This window comes from Pan troglodytes, chromosome 6 (assembly GCF_028858775.2).
Source record: "Pan troglodytes isolate AG18354 chromosome 6, NHGRI_mPanTro3-v2.0_pri, whole genome shotgun sequence".
In the NCBI taxonomy this organism is placed as follows: domain Eukaryota; kingdom Metazoa; phylum Chordata; class Mammalia; order Primates; family Hominidae; genus Pan; species Pan troglodytes.
Window position 1 is genome coordinate 159,384,787 of NC_072404.2, and position 25,066 is coordinate 159,409,852.

Genomic DNA, 25,066 nt, shown 5'->3' on the forward strand with positions numbered 1-25,066 from the left:
CCTTGATCAGAAGAAGAAAGCAGGTAAATGAAGTGGGTTAGAGCAATATTTAACAGTAAATATGGGGGGCAGATAGTAAAAGCTTTGATAGGCATTAGTATAGTTGGCCAAGGTCAGTTATTTTTATGAATATTAGGACTTTTACCACATGAGGGCCCTTTTAGACAGAGCCTGCCAAGGCTTTCATCAGTTTGGGTAAGATTACTATGGAAATGAAGTGTAGAATGTCATACAGAAGGTCGTGAACTATGGTAAGTAAACAATGTCTTGTGATGAATTCATAGTTGTTTGTAGGCATATCTATAGCACATTGTTTTTCATGTACAAACCATGAGAAAAGTTTAGCTTATTTTTTAACGCTCTTCTCCAGGATTTGCTGTAATGTATGATAAGAAATGAGAAGCCTATTCAACACTTGGATCTCAGCTATGGGCTACTCAGCTCAGAAAGAAGTTGCATTAATCAAATATGGGACATACCAAACAGGACTATTTTTATCATTTTTTAATAAAAAGAAGGAACAAATCATCATGGATACTTAGTAATAAATGGAAAACCCTAAATATAATTTAAGTGTAGAAGCCATGAAAAGAGTTTTATTACTTGAAACCTAGGAGTCATATTAGGAAAGAAAAATGAAAGAAAGAAGAAAGAAAGAGAAAGAAAGAAAAAAGAAAGAAAGAAAGAAAGGGAAGGAGAGAGAAGTTGTTAGATAAAAATCAGTTATCATATTGAAATTAGGTCATATTTTTAGGTGTTGAAAGACAACAAAGTCTTCAGCCTTGCTGTAGAATAACAATATTTAATCACCAGTAAGATGTTTTTAAAATTTTGTTATGAGAAACTCTTTTAAATACAAAAGCCTGTCAAGAGCATACAGTATATAAAATGTCAATCTATTGTTGAACTATTACATTTCTTCTTTATATTATTAGTAGGCATTTCATCTACTAAGCTTGATAACATGTGATACATAACACATGCTACAACATCAATGAACCTGAACGACATTATGCTAATAAAATAATCCAGTCACAGAAGAACAAGTACTGCATGATTCTACTTATATGAGTTATCTGAAAATAGTCAAATTCATAAAAACGGCATAGATTCTTGTTGCCAGGGACAGAGGGCAAGGGGAGACATGAAGTTGCTATTGAATGAATATGCATTTTCAGTAATGCAACATGAGTAAGTTCCAGAGATCTGGTGTACAACATTACGCCCTATAGTTGATCATACTAATAGTGCAATTAAAAACTTCTTAAGAGAGTAGAACTCATGTTAAAGCCTCTTGACAAAATAATAAATAAATAGATGATAAATAAACAGATAGATAAATAAGAAATCCTAACCTCTGTCATTCAGGAAAGATTAGGGACTTGGTTGGGATACATTCCTTTATAATTTACTTTAATTGAGAACTTCTGGAAATATGATGCCTTAATGCAGGGGAATAAATCTCAGTCACTCTGAAAGCCCAAAGGATAAGATGCTGTGGGGAGAGAAATGTATTTTATTGACACCTTTCAAGTCATGAAAACAACTTTACCTAATTATACAGCTTATAATATACACTGAAATAAAATACTCTTACATTTCTCCATGCTTAGTATTATTCATTTGTAATTATCCCACCTGTGTATCACAAAACATAAACTTTACAATCCAAGTCATTTAAGTACTGTGTGCTTCTAAGTAACTCAGAGTGTGATGAACTTGAACTGTAATTTAAATAAAAAATAATTTTAAGATAAAATGTTTTGTATTAGCTAAAATCAAAATTAAGAAGGAAAAACAAAATATTAGTAAGTCAAATTCCGCAAAATAAAGTAGTAGCAGATTATGATTAAGTTGTTTTTATCCCCAGAAAGTAGGAAATATTTAACATGAAAGCAAATAATGAATATAATTTGTCACATTAATAAATTAAAGGATGCATATAATATGGCCATCTCAGTAGATCGAGAAAAGTATTTAACAAAATTCAATGCCAAGTCATGATAAAACTTTTTATAACTTATATGGCAGTAAGCCTTCTTAAAGATAACCTACCAAAAAAAAAAAAAACACCAAACAAACAAAAAACGCAGCAGATAGCCTACTGAATGGTGAAATGCTAGCATCTTTCCATTTAATATAAAGGACAAGGTAAGGATGCACATCATTGTCACTTTTTTTCCTTTTTCTCAGTTTTTTACTAAAGATTCCTACCAGTACAATTAGACAAAAGGAATAAATAGACACCCATGCGTGTGTGCGCACACACACACATTTGAGAAAGAAGAAACAAACTGTAATTAATGCAAAGGACACAATTGTCAGATATGCAGAAAATCTAAAATAATCTTCTAACATATTATTAAAATTATATGAAACGTTAAGGTAGCTTGTTACAAAATTGATATGAAAATCTATTATATTTTTGAAAAGCAAAAACAATTAAAATAAAATTTTACAAAATTCATACAAGGATGTACCAAGAAACAAACTGAATAGAATATAAATTATGGAAGTAGATTTATGCCTCTTTTAGCTCTTGCTAAACTACAGGTAGCACAGCATGATCAATCATTGGAGAAGGAAGGACTTTGCAGTAAATGGGGCTGGGACAATTGAGTCTCCCTAAAAATACTCAAAGCCTGCAAAATCACTCAATTCCTGTGTATTCAAGACCTATTTCAAAGACACAAATATAATGTTTTTATAACATATCTAAGGGAAGATTTTTAAAAATAATGCACAAAGTTGCTTTTGTAAAATAATATACCAAGTTAAAAAATCTTCAGATTGCATTAAAAGCAAATATTGATAAATTGGACTAGATTGGAATACTGTTGACAAGTTATGAAATAGATTTATTTTTGTTTCATTTTGCTTTTAGAAATCAGGGATTCATCATTTCATAACCTTGAAGTTTACAATCAGAAGGTATTTTTTCATATTTAAATTATGTCACTGTACTTCCTTTATTACATGTTTTAAGACAAATGGTAGCTAGGAATGCCCAAATCTTTTTGTGAGAAGACGGCAAACAGATATTTGAAAGCTAATGGCACAGAGCATTTTATCCATGGAATATTATGCACCAGGGAGCTGGGAGACACTGAGAGAATGTTTATGTACAGGTATATGAAGGCTAGAAATGGGTGTGTTGATTTAAAATTGGCTGAAGAGAAACAAGAAAGGGAGAAGAAAATCATAACACATACTGTTACACAACAATTTCTTTCAGGGTAAGAAAAGAAGCTTGATAGATGTAAAATGTTCTGAGATGACAAATTAAGATAACTCAGTCTCTGAATATTGGAGTAATTCTCAGCTTTAGAACTTTCCTGCCCTATTAGTGTATGTGATTCCCCTCTTTACACGGAAAAAGTTTATCCACTGTAAGAACTCCAACTTGTCCTGAGGCTTAGTTATTTATAATCTTTCCTTGTGATTCCCTATGCAAAATTATTATCAGCTATCAGATGAGGGTCAAGAATTACATTACCTAGTAATCCACGATGAGATAAGAGTGGCTTTCTGAATGTATAATTAAAACTAGAATGATTTTAACATAAAGGTATAAACAGCTTCTAGTAAATTGGCTGTAAAGTTTTAAAGTAAATAACTAAAAATCTAAGTCCCTGATATGTCCAGCACTGAAAAAGCTAATCTGTACCAGATGTCTCTGTGCTTGTTTTTATTGGATTGTTAATGTTATTATCGAATTATATTGGAGCAAGCATGGGTATTTATAGTCCATAAGCCATTATGTCATATATTTTATAAGTTATCAAGAGAAAAGCCTCACTCTAGAATGACTCCAAAGTGACCACTGGGTCTTGTTCTTAAAACACATCTAATCATATGGTATGGTCCCTGAGGCCCTACCCAGTGAAGGTCTCTGACTTTGAATCGGCTGGACCTAGACTAGCTCATAGATCTAGAACAAGTATTGGCAGTCTAGTGTCCTTGGGCCCCTTTGATCGGTCATTGTTTTTGCAAAGAAAATTTTACTAAAACACAGCCACACCCATTCATTTACACATTGTCTATGACTGCTTTTGCCAGAGTTGACCTTTTACGATGAAGAAGATGGTCCTCAAAGTCTTATATATTTTTCTGTGGACTTTTACAGGAAAAAGTCACTAACTATTGACCCAGAGAATATATAATGTGCTCTAACATATTAATTCAATGGGTACAAACTTTACTAGTATTGGCTGTTTCCCAATTATTGGAGTTAGATTTCCAATCATTTCAATAACAAATCATTAAAAATTTTAGACAGTTGAGGGGATATAAAATGCTACCTGATGGTGACTGTAATTTACATTTTCTTGCTGACTAATGGTGAAGAGCAGCATTTTACATGTTTATTGACCACTTGTATTTCTTTGGAGAACTTTCTATTCAAGCGCTTTGCTCATTTTATAAAATTTGTTTGTCTTTTAATATTAATTTGAAAGAGTTCTTTTCATATATTGTCTTTAGTTTCTTTGCTAGATAAAGAACAGTGAATTTTATCACTTTCTGCCTGCATTTCTTGTTCCTTAATGGGGACTTTGATAATCACAGTGATTAATTTCAAAGATTTTCAATGTTAATCAATTATTCAAATTTTACTTCTTTGGATTATTGTGTCCTTTCTACAAATATATTTCTACTTAATTAATGAAAGTATTCTTCTATTTTCCTCTCAAGAGTTTAAGATTTCAGTTTATATGTTTAAGTCAATAAATAGTTAATTTTAAGGTGGCATTTATCCTAGCAGAAAACAAAAAAGCCAACGTACACATTTTGTACGGAGCAGGGCCCTCTCCTCGTGGTGCCCTTTGAGATGTCTTACATCAGCCTCTCCTTCCTCAGTGCCCTCTTCTGGGCACTCTTGACCTCTGCATTCCTCAAGCTGTAGATCAGAGGGTTCAGCACCTGATTCCAAAGGCTGCAAAACAGGGAAAGGACCTTCTGCTGCTCCTCGGGATGGCGGGACTTGGGGGCCATGTACATGACAATGGCGTTGCCAAAGAAGAACCCCACCACACAGAGGTGGGAGGAGCAGGTAGAGAAGGCCTTTCTGCGGCCCTCCCCAGACTGGATCCTCAGGATGGCCACCAGGATGCTCAAGTAAGAGACCAGCACCAGGCAGAGTGACCCTACCAGGATGAACACGCAGGCTGCAAAGATGACCACCTGGTTGAGCCAGGTGTCAGCACAGGCCAACTTGAGGACAGACAGGATTTCACAGTAGTGGTTGATTTCATGAGCCCACTGAAGGGCAGCCTCAGAATGAGAACTAAATGGACCAGAGCCAGGAGGAAGCTGAATACCCAGGAAGCCACAGCCAGGACAGTGCACACTCTCCAGCTCATGAGGACATTGTAACGTAAGGGGTGGCAGATGGCCACATAGCGATCATAGGACAAAACCACCAAAATCAGACACTCTATGTGAGCAAAAGCCAAATACAAGAATGTCTGCATTATGCATGGAAAAAAGCACATGGTGCTTTTCTAGTTCGCAAGATCCACCAGCATCTTGGGAACAATGTTGGAAGCATAGGACATGTCAATGACGGCCAGGTGTGAGAGGAAGAAGTATGAGAGTGTGCAGACTGTGGTCCAGACAGATGAGTTCCAAGGCTATTCCAAGGGAGAAGCTCCAAAAGAGGAGCACTTCCATCTCAGCACTGAGCTGGAATCCCACCAGGATGAATTCTGTGACCATTGATTGGTGACATCCCATTTCTTCTTTTTTTTTTTTTAATTATTATTACACTTTAAGTTTTAGGGTACATGTGCACAATGTGCAGGTTAGTTACATATGTATACATGTGCCATGCTGGTGTGCTGCACCCATTAACTTGTCATTTAGCATTAGGTATATCTCCTAATGCTATCCCTCCCCCTTCCCCCCACCCCACAACAGGCTCCAGAGTGTGCTGTTCCCCTTCCTGTGTCCATGTGTTCTCATTGTTCAATTCCCACCTATGAGTGAGAACATGCGGTGTTTGATTTTTTGTCCTTACGATAGTTTACTGAGAATGATGATTTCCAATTTCATCCATGTCCCTACAAAGGACATGAACTCATCATTTTTTATGGCCGCATAGTATTCCATGGTGTATATGTACCACATTTTCTTAATCCACTCTATCATTGTTGGACATTTGGGTTGGTTCCAAGTCTTTGCTGTTGTGAATAGTGCCTCAATAAACATACGTGTGCATGTGTCTTTATAGCAGCATGATTTATAGTCGTTTGGGTATATACCCAGTAATGGGATGGCTGGGTCAAATGGTATTTCTAGTTCTAGATCCCTGAGGAATCGCCACACTGACTTCCACAATGGTTGAACTAGTTTACAGTCCCACCAACAGTGTAAAAGTGTTCCTATTTCTCCACATCCTCTCCAGCACCTGTTGTTTCCTGACTTTTTAATGATTGCCATTCTAACTGGTGTGAGATGGTATCTCATTGTGGTTTTGATTTGCATTTCTCTGATGGCCAGTGATGATGAGCATTTTTTCATGTGTCTTTTGGCTGCATAAATGTCTTCTTTTGAGAAGTGTCTGTTCATGTCCTTTGCCCACTTTTTGATGGGGTTGTTTGTTTTTTTCTTGTAAATTTGTTTAAGTTCATTGTAGATTCTGGATATTAGCCCTTTGTCAGATGAGTAGGTTGCGAAAATTTTCTCCCATTTTGTAGGTTGCCTGTTCACTCTGATGATAGTTTCTTTTGCTGTGCAGAAGCTCTTTAGTTTAATTAGATCCCATTTGTCAATTTTGGCTTTTGTTGCCATTGCTTTTGGTGTTTTAGACATGAAGTCCTTGCCCATGCCTATGTCCTGAATGGTAATGCCTAGGTTTTCTTCTAGGGTTTTTATGGTTTTAGGTCTAACATTTAAGTCTTGAATCCAACTTGAATTAATTTTTGTATAAGGTGTAAGGAAGGGATCAAGTTTCAGCTTTCTACATATGGCTAGCCAGTTTTCCCAGCACCATTTATTAAATAGGGAATCCTTTAACAGGATCTGAAATTGTGGCAATAATCAACAGCTTACCAACCAAAAAGAGTCCAGGACCAGATGGATTCACAGCCAAATTCTACCAGAGGTATAAGAAAAAACTGGTACCATTCCTTCTGAAACTATTCCAATCAATAGGAAAAGAGGGAATCCTCCCTAACTCATTTTATGAGGCCAGCATCATCCTGATACCAAAGCTGGGCGGAGACACAACCAAAAAAGAGAATTTTAGACCAACATCCTTGATGAACATTGATGCAAAAATCCTCAATAAAATACTGGCAAACCGAATCCAGCAGCACATCAAAAAGCTTATCCACCATGATCAAGTGGGCTTCATCCCTGGGATGCAAGGCTGGTTCAATATACACAAATCAATAAATGTAATCCAGCATATAAACAGAACCAAAGACAAAAACCACATGATTATCTCAATAGATGCAGAAAAGGCCTTTGACAAAATTCAACAACTCTTCATGCTAAAAACTCTCAATAAATTAGGTATTGATGGGACGTATTTCAAAATAATAAGAGCTATCTATGACAAACCCACAGCCAATATCATACTGAATAGGCAAAAACTGGAAGCATTCCCTTTGAAAACGGGCACAAGACAGGGATGCCCTCTCTCACCACTCCTATTCAACATAGTGTTCAAAGTTCTGGCCAGGGCAATTAGGCAGGAGAAGGAAATAAAGGGTATTGAATTAGGAAAAGAGGAAGTCAAATTGTCCCTGTTTGCAGACGACATGATTGTATATCTAGAAAACCCCATTGTCTCAGCCCCAAATCTCCTTAAGCTGATAAGCAACTTCAGCAAAGTCTCAGGATACAAAATCAATGTACAAAAATCACAAGCATTCTTATACACCAATAACAGACAAACAGAGAGCCAAATCATGAGAGCCGTTCACAATTGCTTCAAAGAGAATAAAATACTTAGGAATCCAACTTACAAGGGATGTGAAGGACCTCTTCAAGGAGAACTACAAACCACTGCTCAATGAAATTAAAGAGAATACAAACAAATGGAAGAACATTCCATGCTCATGGGTAGGAAGAATCAATATCGTGAAAATGGCCATACTGCCCAAGGTAATTTATAGATTCAATGCCATCCCCATCAAGCTACCAATGACTTTCTTCACAGAATCGGAAAAAACTACTTTAAAGTTCATATGCAACCAAAAAAGAGCCCACCAAATGTTGGTGATCAAATTAATTTTCTGTGGTAACTTTTTAGAAAACGTTAATGATAAAAATACTGGGAGTAAAAAGCTATTTATGTACAACCTGAAAGCATGCTAAATGTAAATGTTATGTTCTATTTCACAAGGGAGACCAGTTTGGGTTGGATTGGTGAAGAGGGCTCCAAGAGTGCTTTGCAGAATCAGTATTAAGTACGAAGTCAAGTGGGTAGAACAGTTAAAATTGTCTTGAAATAAGGAATAAGAATTTCAAGACTGGGAGCTGCTAGGGGTAGTACTTGAATGAAGTAGAGTGTGTGCTTTGAAGAATAATGAGGTAAGTAGAGCAAGCCTCTATTGGTCACACAGATTATGTTAAAAGAAAAATAACTCCAATTATACTCCTCTTGGATATATCTTTTACTGTTCTCCATGATAGGTTAAATCTATTACTACTATTTTGAAGTGCTCCCTCCACCATAATTTAAGAATTAAACCTCTATTGAGATCTAGGTTAAGAAAAGACACTCAGAGGGTAAGAACTGGAAGGATTTTACAATCATCAAACTTTATCACTTAGGGCAAAAAAAAAAAAAAAGGATAGAGAAAGAAAGAGTATGGCCATTTTATCTGTAGGCACTAACCCACAATAAGGAAATAAATATGTGGCTAAGAAATGCTTGAGATGGAAGGCACACTGAAGAAATTCAAGGAAGATGAAGTATACCTGAACTACCAAGTCAATAATATTTGTGAGAAATTTGCAGTAGTTATTTTACAATGATGTTTTCTCCATTGAGAGAAAGCTATTTCTCTGAAGTGATGCTTTAACAGAATTCAGGGACCTCTAACCAGCAGAGACCAAGAGATCATTGGCTCTCCTCTAGGGAAACTAGGAATTAGAGAGTGGAACAATTTTAAGATTGATAGAATAAGTATTGAAAGAAATTAATTTAAGACATGATCTTGGTTTTTAAATCTTCTGTGCAAGAGTCTTGTCTTTTAACAGAAATCCTGTCCCTGTCCAATCCCAAGTAAACACACATAACACATCCCATGGGAATGCTGAAAGAACAAAATGAATAAACATGGGCAATGCCTTCACTGGTTTGCCTGCTAATAGGAAAGTAGCAAATATCTTTAATTGTCTCTGGAGAGATATGATTAGAAGTATTACCACTGGGTTCTGTTCTCTCAATTATTATTTTTCTCTGCAGGGAGTGAGTGTCTAGTCAAATGATGGTAGGAAAAGCCTGGCTTACACAACTAATTGTATCATAAAGTTCAGGAGAGCTTTGTATCTGGGCTTCACCTCCCAAGAAGGCCTCATTAGCGAGGAGAATCAATCCCAGCCTATCCATTCTGCCTTTCCTGTCTTTGAGGTTCCTAGCAAGCCCAAGGGTATGTTAGAAGAAAAGACCACAGATTATTCTACTGTAAGTAAATGTGGTGTATTTGCCTTGAGAAAGGGTTTACAGATGGGAATGGGAAAGGGGCAGTGAATGAAATCACTGGCTCCAGATAGTAGCGATGAAATGCCCATGCTATGTGGTCTCCTTCTGCTTCTAAGTCTGTATTTATAGCTAGGGTCCTGAGGGGACCTCTAGGGGCCACCGTCTATCCCAGGATATGGCCATGTACCTCTGACCTTCTCGGCCCCTCCCTCCATATCCCCTCATTACCCTGTGGCAGCTCCTGGCTTTGTCATCACTGTGCCATAGAAGAGGATCAGATAACCATCCCTATAGGGTATGATCTGGCTAAAGGGCTCCAATGATTGTCAGGGGCTATGTGGCTCAGGCGACTCTTTTTACAAATAATGCTAATTTTAAAAACTGAAGTAGAGTTTTTAAGTGGTTTGCTTACCCAGGGATGTATCCTCCTTGCCCCTCTGCTAACTGCCTAGTCCTGCACATTCTCAGAAGCGTTGTGTCGCCAGACAAGACCCCCTTCTCAGTTGTTCTGGATACAGGCACCATTCACTCACAGGGAAAAGCCAGTGCCTGTCAGGGTACAGGGTCTCTTTTTTTTTTTTCTGATTTTAGCAGAGGAACCATTGAGCACATAAAATGTCTCCTTATGATGACTGGATCCAGACATTCTCACCAATGATGGTTCTCATATCCCTAATTATATATCTAAAAAACTTAAGTTCTTGTGTGAGTTAATGCATTTAATCCTCACAACTATGTTATGAGACAGAATTTATTACTCACCCCATTTTGTAGATTGGGAAACTGAGGCATGAAGAGGCACAGAGAAGTCATAAAGCTAGTATGCAGCAAAGCCAGGATCTGAACCCAGGCTGCAGGGCTCAGGAATCCATGCTTGTTCATTTGTTTTTAAAACTAGGCTGCGGCCGGGTGCAGTGGCTCACGCCTGCAATTCCAACACTTTGGGAGGCCAAGGCAGGCAGATCACCTGAGGTCAGGAGTTTGAAACCAGCCTGACCAACACGGAGAAACCCCATCTCTAATAAAAATACAAAATTAGCCAGGCATGGCGGTGCATGCCTGTAATCCCAGCTACTCGGGGAGCTGAGGCAGGAGAATTGCTTGAACCTGGGAGGCGGAGGTTGCGGTGAGCCGAGATCGCACCATTGCACTCCAGCCTGGGTAACAAGAGCGAAACTCCGTCTCAAAAAACAAAAAAACAAACAAACAAAAAAACTAGGCTGCTCCCTAGGACTAAGCTCAGTGTCAAAGTATATTATTGGAGATGGCAAGTTATTTCTGAGTAATTGCAAAGATTTGACAAATCAGTGCTGCCTTACAACCCCACTGCTGGAGGCCCCAGGGCTCCCATTCTAAGACAATTTTCGATAGAAACTTTTCTTTTGTGTCAGTGCTAAACACCCTAAATATGCCCCCCTTTTCTTTCCAAAAAACTAATCCTCTCTCTATCATTGGGATATTTAGCATGGTGGGATTGACCTTTTACTATTACAGCCTGTATTTTTTTTTCTTCAGTAAGGGAGTGTGGTTACTTTAAAGGAGTCTTCTATTTCTTTAAATTGCTTTTTAATTTTAAAAATCAAAATATAGGAACATTTATATTAGGAAATCAAAGCAAAATGTATGTCTTATATTTAAACTCAAAAACAGCCAAAAAGAAAAGCAAGATAAACGTGAAAGTGTTTGCAACACCATGATGATTGCACTGGATTTCCAATTCCTATGCTTTAATACTTCCCTCAATTTTACGATCTCTTTAATATCATTAGTAACAGCTGACATTTATTAAATTCCTATAATGTACCAGTGCAATGGTATTTCTTCTTCACATCAGTCCTTTTGGTATCTGTGGTCAACATTTTACATTTGACAATAATGAGCCTTAGAATACGTGACTCAAATGCGTCATGTTCATTGCTCAGAATCAAGACTGGAATAGTGTTCTGGCCAAGACTGTTACTCCTGTTGCTTTCATTCTTATTCAGAGACCATATTTTTTTCTGTCACTGCTAAATTTGCTTTGCTCTTTAAGAACAGAAAAATGTATCCATGCTGTTTTTTCCCTTACTCCATCCACTGAAGATTGTTCTGTAATGTGTAACTGGAGTGGATGCCTAAATAAACCTTCCTTTCAGATATCTGATTCTTTATTGAACTTGCCACAGGCTTTTTCTAAAAGAAAAGTCTGACTGCTTGAACTGTGAAATCCAAAATACAAAAGGATGCCAATAAATAAAAGGAAAAAAAGTATTTTCCTCTTATACTATTTATTTGTTTACTTATCTTCACAATTGAACTGATGGACAATTTCTGTGTGTAGGTAGCCACCATTATAGACTTTTCTCCTTGTAGCCTCTTGTACACAACTGTTAAAAGCACAGTTGATAACTAGAGTTTTATACAGTTTGGATGTAGTTCACGTCTGATTAAATTTCACCTTCGCTAAGAATTCTATTTGTTTCTTTCTTTATTCCTGCTCTTTAGAAAGTTTATTCTAGGCTGCTGGGGTTTTTTTCCCCGAAATTCTTTACTTTACAAAAATTAAAAATAAAACTATAAACCCAGATTTGCTTAATTATGAATTTAGATTAACCAAACAATTGTATTTATTTGGTAATGACTGGACTGTTTTTACTCCTAAAGCATCCAAATGCCTGCTACCTGGGTCACTGGGCCTTGGAACAGTAGGAACACAGATGTGTACACCACAGATGGGAGCCAGGAGGGACTAAAAATATGCAAAATATCCATGTCCTTGGAGGTCTCGGGGATAAAAGGCTTCTCCTTTTCAGCTTGATTCATTGGGACATTAACACAACATTTGCTGTGTCCAAAATTGACAACTACCATTCTGGCATTAAAATTATATTGTGCAGAAAATTAAATAGTTTCCTATTTCAAATATCTGCTCATTGGAAGTTCTGTACATACATATCTTTTAACTGTATTCTGCTTTCATGAATCTAAAAGTAAATCAATTATTATAAAGTCAAAAGTATATCAGCTAAACTGATGAATTTTTTATGTCAATTTCAGATTGTTAAAAATATAAACAAGGTTACAAAGAATAAGTACACTCTTATTCTTTGGTTCAGGTACATTGTGTTTCTTTCTTTCTCTTCCCAGAACTCACCAAGTGCATCTTGTTCAGAGACTTTGCGTTTACTGTTCCATTACTGTTCCCTGTGTAGAGAACGATCCTCTTTTGGCTCTGGGCAGGGTTGTGGCCTTCATGGTTTAGGTTCCACTCACCTGTCTCCTCTTAAGAGAGACCTTTTCCAACCATCCCATCTAAAGGAGACCCCCCTCAAATCAAGTAACTTTCTATTATTTTACCTAGATTATTTCCTTCATTGTTCTTTTCATGGCCAGCAATTATCTTTGCTTGTTTACTCCTGGTCTTTTAGAGTGGTAATGAATCATGCCCTCTCTCTGTTCCAAGTCCGGAAAAAATAAGTTGAATAATACATGAAAGAATCAGATATAATTCAAAAAGGTATTTTATTAATAAAGTCTGCTGAAAAGCATGGTTTATATTTTCAACAAAGTTTCTCTGCAAATTAAAATCACAACCGTTAGCTGACACCCCTCCCCACCTCCAAATGGGACTGAACATGCTCCTGATACCTTAATCCCAAGCGGATAGAAATGCATGCAGGTGAAACAGAGAACAGAGAAAGGTCACCCTCAGTTTCTCTTTCCTGTTTCACAAATCATATAAATTAGGGGAAAGAGAGAGGCAGGTATACTCTAAAACAATTTTATCCAGGGGCATAGAGGTTTCCTTCCCTAAATAGAAATGTGAGGTGTGGAAGAGAAGCACATCACCTTAATATTACTTCTTTATAATCTGCCTCCCTTTCAGAATGTGTTTACATCATCCACAGCTGTGCCCCTAAAGCTTAGAACAGTGGCTGAAACAGATCACGCACTCAAGGATCATTCGTTAAGGGATATACGAAATACAAATATAAGTTACAGAACATTGTTTGCTTATGAAAGTAACAGAGATTGTAATTGGTAATGCCTAGTACTGACTATGTGGCAAAGAGATATGATTCTTACACACTGTGGGGGGGAATTGCAATTGGTCAAATTTTCTAGACGGAAGCTAAAATAGGGATAAAAACCTCTGAAATGTCTGTATATTTAGCATCTGCAATTTCACTTTTAGAATATGTTCTAATAAATAATTATGAATATAGGCAAATCTTAAATTTAAGAGAAATGTATCTCAATGCCAATAAAAATAAGAAATAAACAAAAATTCAAACAGTAAGAAATTCAGTAAATTGTGACAGAATATTGTGCCCCTTTAAAATAATGTCCATAAAATATAATTTCGATACAGGAAAAGTATTATATTAAGTGAAAAATTGTAATGTTTAAATACTCTGTACAATATCCTATTTTAATATATAAATTTGAGGATCTACGTATTTACTAAAATAAAAGACATCAAAAAAATTTTTTTAAAGTATCCTGTTGGATTTGAACCTTTAGCCTGATTTGAAAATAAAGATAGTCCTCAGGCTGTTTCTGGAATAAATGTGAAGTGTAACAGAACTGCACCAGGTCACATGGTTTCTCCACCTGATGAGGCCATCCGTCCTGTTCATGGCCCTTGGTCGCCCCCTGCTGGCTGGATAGACCCAGAACCCTCCAGGAAGAGCTCCTTAGAAAGAGCTCACCAGCTGGGGCTGCACCTGATCCCATCCCCATCACCTGCTCAGATTCCATCTGAACAGCAACAGGGCTGCTGGCAAGATCACAGGTGATGGAGAAGAATACAGTTAGGGGAACCGACAGCAACCCCAGTTGCCATAGCTGGGAATATATTGATGACAAAAGACTGTCACATTGGAAAGTAAGATAAGCTCTGAGAGATGTCAACATATTAAGTTATAATCGAGAAAAGAGTCCAATAAAATACGATACAGCGATCATCTTTAAATGTAACCACTTAATGTAAATTGGTTTTTCTTTTGAATTTCTTATTTAAAATACCTCAGAAATGTCACCATGCTTAGTTATTTTAAAGATATATACATGTATTTATTGTATGTAGCCAAGAATTATTTCACTCATGCCTAATTTACAATAACAGATGCTGATGAAGAAGTAAGGAACACTCTCAAAATAAAACTACAAACACCAGATATGGAAAAGAGGCACCTAAAGTTGCTGCTAGGGAGTACTGGCCAGCTTCTGAAAAGCAGCGTCTTATCTCAGAAAGTTTTAAAGAAACTACAAAATTGAAAGTTATTTAAAAGTGATTTCAAATCTGAAATAAGTGGGTAGAAAAGCCTGTGAGGAGGTGAGGGACAGTGAGCAAGCCCATGGCAAACAGAGGGTCCCCGTCCCCGCACATCTCAGACTGAGAAGGAAGCAGGATGAGCAAGTGAAACCACCTCATAATGCAACATTTGTCAAGGTCCTCTCTTCTCAAACTACGTAAAAATCAACATTTCACACTGAAAGGGAAGCAAGGATACTTGATTTCTTCAAAATAACACATGTGTGCGTGTGTATCCTCTTATGTAGGGTATAATAATAGATCCTGTTTTGTTATATTTTATTAAATGTTATATACATGTACACATACACACACAAATATATATACACATATACATGTATGTATTCTTATTATTCCATTGATACAATGCGATTTTTTTCTCATTTTTATGAGCACACTTGGTTAGTTTTGGCAACATATCTGAGAATAAATTCTAGAAAATCCATTCAAAGTTATAATTTCTAAGTGCCCCTTCTGTGCATCTTTGACTGGCCCACAGCTCTGACCTTCCTGTCCTAGATGTCCACAAGAGCATGGAAGGCAACCAGACATGGATCACAGATATCACCTTGTCGGGATTCCAGGTTGGTCCAGCACTGGAGATTCTCCTCTGTGGACTTTTCTCTGTCTTCTATAGACTCACCCTGCTGGGGAATGGGGTCATCTTTGGGATTATCTGCCTGGACTGTAAGCTGCACACACCCATGTACTTCTCCCTCTCACACCTGGCCATTGTTGACATATCCTATGCTTTCAACAATGTCCCCAAGATGCTGACGAATCTTATGAACCAGAAAAGCACCATCTCCTTTTTTCCATGCATAATGCAGACATTCTTGTATTTGGCTTTTGCTCACATAGAGTGTCTGATTTTGGTGGTGATGTCCTATGATCGCTATGCGGACATCTGCCACCCCTTACGTTACAATGTCCTCATGAGCTGGAGAGTGTGCACTGTCCTGGCTGTGGCTTCCTGGGTGTTCAGCTTCATCCTGGCTCTGGTCCATTTAGTTCTCATCCTGAGGCTGCCCTTCTGCGGGCCTCATGAAATCAACCACTTCTTCTGTGAAATCCTGTCTGTCCTCAAGTTGGCCTGTGCTGACACCTGGCTCAACCAGGTGGTCATCTTTGCAGCCTGCGTGTTCATCCTGGTGGGGCCACTCTGCCTGGTGCTGGTCTCCTACTTGCGCATCCTGGTGGCCATCTTGAGGATCCAGTCTGGGGAGGGCCGCAGAAAGGCGTTCTCCACCTGCTCCTCCCACCTTTGCGTGGTGGGACTCTTCTTTGGCAGCGCCATTGTCATGTACATGGCCCCCAAGTCCCGCCATCCTGAGGAGCAGCAGAAAGTTCTTTCCCTGTTTTACAGCCTTTTCAATCCAATGCTGAACCCCCTGATATATAGCCTAAGGAATGCAGAAGTCAAGGGCGCCCTGAGGAGGGCACTGAGGAAGGAGAGGCTGACGTGAGACATCTCAAAGGGAACCATGGGGAGGGAGCTTTGCTCCCTGCAAAATATGGGAGTTGGCTTTTTTTTTTTTTGTCTTCTGCTAGAATAAATGCTACCTTAAACTGGAATACTATAGACCTATACATATAAACTGAAGACACAAATCTTTTAGAAAAGATAGGTAAATGCATTTATAATCCTGGATAGGCATAAATTCATAAAGACACAAAAATCCCTAGATATAAAATTTTTAAGTTCAATAAATATAGGACCTCTTCACATTAATCATTGTGCTCATCAAAGTCACCGTTAAGAAAGAAGAAATGCAAGCCACAAACCAAGTGATCCTATGGAAACTACATGTACCCAGAAATGGAACTATTGTTTATACAGTACATAGAAAGAACTCCTTTAAATCAACAACCAAAAATATAAACAACCAAATTTTATAAAATTAGCAAAACATGTGAACATATACTCTTACAGAAAATACAAGGGGCTGATAAACATACAAATGCTGCTTTCCACCATTAGTAAGCAAGGAATTGTAAATTAAAACCACCATGAGATACTATTATATACCCACTAAAATGTCTGAGATTTTTAATGGCTTATTTATCATTGAGGTTATTGGAAATCTATTTCTAATATTGGAAATGGTCGATACTAGCAGAGTTTGTGCCAATAGTAGCCAAGTCACATTGAGTTAACAGGAGCATAGTACACATCCTCAAGATCAATAATTAGTGACTCTTCCTGTGAAGATACACAGGTTAATGCTTAAGGCTTTGAGGGCCATCTTCTGCATCAAAACAACTCAACTCTGGCAAAACCAGCCATAGACAATGTGTAAACAAATGGGTGTGCCCGTGTTCCAATAAAACTGTATTTGTAAAAACAGGTGGCTGCTGGAATGGTGCCCAGGGACAGTAGTTTGTGAACCCTTGTTCTAGATCTTAAAACTAGCATAGTTCCAGCTGACCACTTTAGAGACCCTCACTGGGTGGGGCCTCAGGGAGCATGTGATTAGACATGTCTTGCGGTCAAATCCCTGTGATCACATTGTACTTACTCGAGAGTGAGGCTTTTCCTCCTTTGACACTTTCTAAAATATGCCATGACTCAATAGCCAGTGGACTGTAAATATTCATGGTTTCTCCATCACACAGGAATTAAGAGCAGGCTCCTCATACTCCATCACTAATTTGAGCCTGAGATCTTAGGATAAAAGTTTGCAACTCAACATTCTAATTGGAGCACAGCAGTCCAGTGAAAACAAGCACAGAGATATTTTGTACAGATTAATTTTTAAGAGTGGATTTAACAAGATCTTAGATTTTTGTTTTCTTTTATATTTAGCAACCATTTTATTAAAAGCATCTTATATCTTGATATTGAAAAAGTCCTAGTTTTAATCATATTTTGAGAGAGCCACTCTCATCTTATCCTGGAATACCCAGAAATGTAATTCTTAACCCTAAGCTGATAGCTGATAATAATTTTGCCTGGAAGAGAACACAGAAGGAAAAATTACTAATATCAAAACCTCAGGATATGTTAGAGTTCTTTTTGAGATGGAGTCTTGCTCTGTCACCAGGCTGGAGTGCAGTGGCACGATCTTGGCTCACTGCAACCTCTGCCTCCCAGGTTCAAGTGATTCTCCTGCGTCAGCCTCCCGAATAGCTGGGATTACAGGTGCCCGCCACCCGAATAGCTGGGATTACAGGTGCCCGCCACCACACCCAGCTAATTTTTGTATTTTTATTAGAGACGGGGTTTCACCATGTTGGCCGAGATGGTCTCCATCTCCTGACCTCGTGATCTGCCCGCCCCAGCCTCCCAAAGTGCTAGGATTACAAGCGTGAGCCACTGAGCCTAGCCTGGAGATCTTATACTGTAGAAATCTTTACTATGTAAAGAAGGGAATCACTAGACTGATAGGGCAGGGATTTCTAAAGCTGAACACTACTCTGATATTCAGAGCACAAGTTATCTTACTTTCACTAATCTCAGAAAGTATTAACCTATCTTGCTTCCTTTTTATTCCTGAAATGTAAAGTGTTGTATACTAATGTATTATTGTTTCCATTTTTTTTTCTTGGTGCTCCTCAGCCAATTTTAAAATCAACCTGCCCATTTCTAGCCCTCACACAATAGCATACAATTTTCCTCTCAGTGTCTACCATCCCTTATGACAAAATATTTCACTGATAGAATTCTCTGTGACATTTGATTTGACAACAAAAAGAATGGTGACTGTCCCACAAGATAAGAAAAGCTTTTAGGGGAAATAGATGCCTACCTAGGCATCCTGGGACAAGCTGAATTCACTTTAAGAGGGGGAGAAATGTTAACTAGAATAAGCAAAAAAGAGGGAATTCTCTTCCATGAGGAAGGCAAAGGAGTGAACTCAACATAGAAACGTAATGAAGTTCAGGTGGAATGGGTCATGCAGACTCAGCAAATAACGCAGGATACTGCTAGGACTCAGTGTTAGAGGAGGGGTTTGTGCCCTGACCCAACAGGACTTATTGGCTGGTTTTTTTGTTGTTTGTCGGTTGATTGGTTTTTTTGTTTGTTTGTTTTGGTTTGGTTTGTTTGCTTGTGTGTTTGTTGTTTGTTTGTTGAGACAGGGTTGCTCTGTCACCCATCAAGGCTGGACTACAGTGGTGTGAAGTTGGCTTACTGCAACCTCTGCCTCACAGGTTCAAGTAATTCTCCTGCCTCAGCCTCCCAAGCAGATGGGACTACAGGCAAGCACCACCATGCTCAGCTAATTTTTATATATTTAGTAGAGACGGGGTTTCACCATGTTGCCGAGGCTAGTCTCAAACTCCTGAACTAAATTGATCCACCCGCCTCAGCCTCCCAAAATGCAGGGATTACAGGCGTGAGCCACTGTGCACTGTCCCTGTTGGCTGTTGTGATGCAGACAGAAGCAAAAGCAGCCCTGGGGCAATGGCCTTCCATTCTACTTGAATAGGCACAAGGGGATCACTGAAGGGAAACTTGTAGACCTTATAACTTATCGAAGTTCTCTGGGGCACTGATAATTTTCACTGATGGACTATGACTGCCTTCATCCCAAGAGTAGATCTGAATAAGATATAACCTGTAGTACAATTAGGAGTTCTGGGAACTATTCTGAAAACACCATGCCCTCACCTGAGGACAGAGGTGGGCCCCGCTATATAACAGCACACAATAGAAACTAGTTTCAGTGGAAAGCTTTTAAACCTAGATAGGGTGACTGAATTTGTCCCCAACAGAGTTGGAACCCAGAAATAACCAAATCATGGCTAATTGTAATGATACTTGTCAGTAATAATATGGTGTACGAGCATGGGCCACATCTGTTAGAAAGGGATAGCAAATACTTCTCTAATTCTTACTGATTTGTTCTGGAATGAAACTGCTTATACCATGATCACACTGCAGTATGGTATAACATTGGCATTGTTGGTAATATTCAACTATTTTATGTAAATAACTCATGTGTTAATATTGAAACTGATTATGAAATATATTGTGAAATCAGGTTAAAACTTCCTCAGAATGTGATACCAATGGAAAAGGATGGCCTGTGGAAGAACTTAATTTAACTAACCATCAGCTAATATCTACGCTAAATTGTTCTGTATAAGGTTATCACAGGGTGCAAATAAAGGGGGGAAGCCGGTAATCAGATTAGTGCGAAAACATGAAAATGTATGTGTATGTCACGACTTTACAGGATGGATTAGCTGTTTTCTTAGGTCTATCCCTACCCCACACTGACTCACAGATATTAGACATATTTATGCTGACACTATTGCTGTATCTGTTATATAAATGCTTTTCTAAATATAGATACTCTGAAAAGTGTGATCATTCTGGTAAGAGAGCCTAAGCCAAGTGCCTGGTGAGTGAACTGTACAAGAAAGGGTTAACTCAGTTAAATTTATATAAACTCATATAAAACTTTAAAATATTCTAATCATATCACTTAGAGTAAGACACAGAAATGGAAACTTTTCCCTTCGGAATTTGGATTCAGGGCCATGTTATTTTGGGTGGGAAATCTGAAGCAATAGCTTGAGGCCTATAATAAAGATAGCATTGATAGAACAGCATGTGTTCAAGGAAAAAATATAGGATCTAAAAAATGAAAACACTGCTCAGTGGTTAAGATGAAAAGGCTTTATGGGATAGGCAGAATTCTCTAAATGGCCCCCCTTAGACTTTTGTTATTTAATCAAACAGTAATCTAGGTTCTGCTGTGAAGGGGCTTTGTAGATCAATGGGTCGTAAAATGTGAAGGTTACCATGGTAACAATCAGGTGAGTCTTCTAAAGGCTGGGAATTTTTTTCACCTAGTAACAGAGGAGGAAGTCAGAGAGATATGAAGTGTGTGAAGAATTCAACAAACCATTGCTGATTTAAACACGGAGGTGGTCCCATGTAGGCACCAGAGTGGCAGCAGGCAGCTCAGGCCATCCCAGATCCCAGAGGACAGAAAACAGCAATGACAAATGGACAGAGATTTCAGCCCTACAACCACAAGGAATCTAATTTTTCCAACAACCATTAAACTTGAAAGAGGATCTCAAGTCTCAGATGAGAATTGCAGACCAAGCTAAAATCTTGATTTTGTTTTAAAGAGAATCCAGCTGACCACCAGGACTTCTGATCAATGGAAACTGTAAGGTAATAGATATGTGCTGTTTTAAGCCATTAAGTTTTTGTTAATTTGTTGCAACTGCAATAGAACGTGAATGGTGAATACACTTTTGGTATTAAATAAAGATCATTTGTTTCCAGCTCTAGTCCTTGCTAGATTGGTGATCTATAATTTAGCGCAATAATTCTCTACCTCTTTGGTCTCAGAACACTTTTAAATTCTTAAAAATTAGTGAGGGTCTGAAGATATTTCATTTATGTAAGTATATTTGTTGATGTTATAATAGAACTCAAAACTGACAAATTTATTATTTACTTTTAATTAATTTAAATGGCTTCCAATATAGGTTAATATGATATTCTTGATAAGATATTCTTGTAATATATTTTATAAAAAGTAACTTTATTTCACATTTTTGCTATTCTTAAAATATTCAGCTTAATAGAAAGCTGCATTTTACGTTTCCTTCATTCTATCTGTTGCCATATCACATATCAGCTACCCTCTGAAAAAATTCAGTGTGCACTCATGAGAGAACAAGGGTAAAAAAATATTAAAACTGTCTAAATAGTATTGTGAAAATAGTTTTTATCCCACAGACTCTTTGAAAGCTTGTCAGAAATTTTCAGAGTCCCTCAACCACACACTTAAAGAATAGCAGACAGCATATCAAAATGTCAGTCTTCATATATGTAAAATGAGGATAATGATCAGATTAAAATATATAGTCCATATAAAGCATTTGTCACATTTTCTGAAACATAAAAAGGGCTCGATAATTGATACTTATGGCTATTTTCATCTTTTTTCATTTGTATCTATCACTTCCTACAGGAAATAGAAATTTATGTTGGCATTGAGAGATCTGTTCCTTCTCAGAGTCCCCATACCAGGTTCCATGAAAACCACCTCTCAACTATCTGAAAGTCACGGCCTCTCTTATACCTTCATGGAGATTGTAGGGAAGTATAAAGTAATAAAACCATAATCATTTAAAGAGTTTGGATATTGTAATTTGTGATGTCTGCCTCATGTTTATGACCCTTGAGATCTGTGAAAGCTTGTGCAGAAATAGTGTGATGCCATCATCTGCCCTGCCTGGTCCTGATAATTTTCCTGTAAGGACAATCAGAAAATCTTTGTTCTCCTCCAGAGAGAAGATCCAGAGATCTTCCCTATACCCCTTAGAGAGAAGACAAATAAGTATATATTATTATCCTCTTGGGAATTTAATTCTCAATAGAAACTCAAGAACGTTTTTATTCATATGATTCTAAAATAAAAGCTATGCTCCTGGAGTTAGCTAAAGAAACTTCAGTGAGTCCAGTGAATCTGCCTGTATCTGGGATTTAATCCTATGAAGGCTTCCAGAGGGAGTAGGAGTCTATATTCATTTTAGCGGTATGTGTCTCATCTCTGTAGGGTTTATTCTAGATCAAAATATTTTCCTGAGGGAAAGTCTAGTGCTAACATCTCCTTATATAGAAGATATTCATTTCTGCTGGGAGGTGGTTTCCAGTATAGGTAGTTGAACTAGAGCTGGATGACTGCAGAAATCACCATGGCTATGCTGGAAGAACAACATCCCTGGGTGACTTTCCCTCCTGAATCAACGTGTAGATTGCAGGTAGTTGGAATACACACCAATGTCCCCCTCCTCCTCCCAGGGAAAGTCTTCCTGCTCTGCTGTGAACGGGGGTCCCAAGGCTCCCCTAGCGTCTCTCTCACCATCACCTCCCAATGTCCCTTGATGGTGGAGGTCAGAGCTAGCCCCATTGTCTCAATAAGAAGGAGCTCAGAAAAGGAGGGGCTTTGTATCCAGGTCTCTGAATAAGGCTCTGAAATAGCCAAATTAATGCAAGGACTTTATACATTACCCAGCCTAAATAAAGATATACATGGCCAGGAAAACCTTTCTCAATGGAAAAGAAAAATCTATCAACAGTTACATTACATCTTTTTCTATCTGAAAGAGTTTAAAAGGTAAGTCTGTCATAGAATTATGTCTTTGGGGGAACTATCCCAGGCTATCACTACTACTAAGAGTTGGAGAAATAGAATAAAGCACTCTAGCTGAAGAAACATTCTGGACTGCAGGACTGCCTGGGTGGAAAATAGCTCATACTGATCAAGAAAACCTTTTGTTTTCTCATCTGCTATTGTTTTATTTATTCTATTGGAAAGGTGAAATTTTAGGCATCATCACTGTGATATTTTGTTCTCCATTCCAGTGTGTTAGCCACTTAAAGATGTTAATCTGCCTGCGATTTTTTTTATTTTGTCTGTTTTTTAACAGCAATGGAAAGGGTAATGACAATAAAAAGATCTGTAATCGAGAAAAAATAACCAGACTAAAATATCAAGCAACAAATATTCCTACTGGGTAACAATAGATTGAATTATCTTCAATAATATTGTTATCCTTTATATTCAGAAATTAAATATGTTTCAGACATGAGTATTATGTCCAACTCTGTTTAAGAAAGATTTTGCAATATGATGTTACATCCCCACTTGGCGTACTATAGGAATATATCTTATTGCAACAAAATAATTTAATGCATATTTATATAGAACCCTCCTCAAATACAATGTATTTATAGAAATTTAAGAATTTGTGATTTTGCCTTTCTGTTTTATTGAGTTATTGATCTCAAAGAAACACTGCCTATGTGACTGATCCCTCTTAGGCTTAGTTTGCAAAAGTTCACAATGCTCACATGTGTATCTTCAAGCTTACCTCTCAGGTTATTTTACCTCCATATGAAGTACTTGCTTCAAAAATCCATTACTCTAAAATCGTCCTCAAGCATTGATTCAAAGCAGGTATATGATACTATATTTGTTTTTTACAACTTGTGTAACAAATTACCACCAAAAAATGTGGTTGAATAAAACAATAGAAATTCATTCTCTCACAGATCTGGAATCTAGTAAAATTTAGCTCCCTTTGGGAATCCTAAAGAAGAACATATTTCATCCCTCTTCCAGCATCTGGGGATTGTCAGCATTCCTCAGTGTCTGACCACATCTCTGTCTGCTCTGTCTTTGCATCACCTTGCCTCTGTGTGCCTTCAGCAGTTTGTTTCAAATCTCCTTCTGCCTTTATTGCATAAGAAATGTTGTCATTGGAATTAGGGCTCATCCATAAAATTCAGGATTATCTTAAGATTCTTAATCACACCTGCAAAGACCCTCTTTCAAAATAAGGCAATATTCACAGGTGCTGAGAATTAGGATAGGGATATATCTTTTGGGGGTCACCATTCAATCCACTACACATACAGTACATTTAAGTGGGCCCATTTTATCTACAGACACAATATAGTCCCTACCATTATGCTAATTTGAATGTATCCTTTGCAAATACTGTTTTTAATTATTTTGACATTTCAAATAATCAAATTGTAGCTGTAATGTTTTTTTAAAAAGTATAAATTATTTTTACACTTTTTAAAAAAGTATAAATCATGTCCTGGCCAATAGACAAAAATATATGTTTTATACATTTATTATATATATTCATATGTTATATATGTCTAGTTTTTAGAGTATATTTAATATACATATACCTGAATAACTAAATCTATAACTAAGTAAAAATGTCATTCATCTAAGTATTATACTTTTTTTAAAAAGTATAAATCATGTCCTGGCCAATAGACAAAAATATATATTATATACATTTACTATAGATATCTTATATATTATATACATATAGTTATAGAGTATATTTAATATACATATACATAAATAACTAAATCTATAACTAACTAAAAATGTCATTCATCTAAGTAATAAACATTTTCTGAGTGTCTACTTTTATCTACAAGTATACTAGTTGTTATAAGAGATGAAGAAGTATAAGATATATTACCATTCATTATCTGGTGAAGGCATATCTCCATTCAAATAAATGACATTTGATATCCTTGCCCCTTCATCTTTGATTTTATCTTGAGAATTGTCTATATCGTCATAGTGAGGACATAACTCTTTTAACTGTAA

At 37.3% G+C, this 25,066-nt stretch overlaps 1 protein-coding gene and 1 pseudogene across 1 annotated transcript; one reads left to right on the forward strand and one right to left on the reverse strand.

Annotated features, from left to right (window-relative positions):
* Positions 1 to 1,514: 1,514 nt before the first annotated feature.
* LOC129135452 (olfactory receptor 2A14-like) lies at positions 1,515 to 16,497 on the reverse strand (annotated as a pseudogene).
* Positions 15,451 to 23,928, forward strand: OR2A14 (olfactory receptor family 2 subfamily A member 14). Its single transcript, XM_054655260.2, has one exon. It carries the CDS (start codon positions 15,485 to 15,487, stop codon positions 16,415 to 16,417), a length of 933 nt encoding a protein of 310 aa, XP_054511235.1. The 5' UTR covers positions 15,451 to 15,484; the 3' UTR covers positions 16,418 to 23,928.
* Positions 23,929 to 25,066: the final 1,138 nt, after the last annotated feature.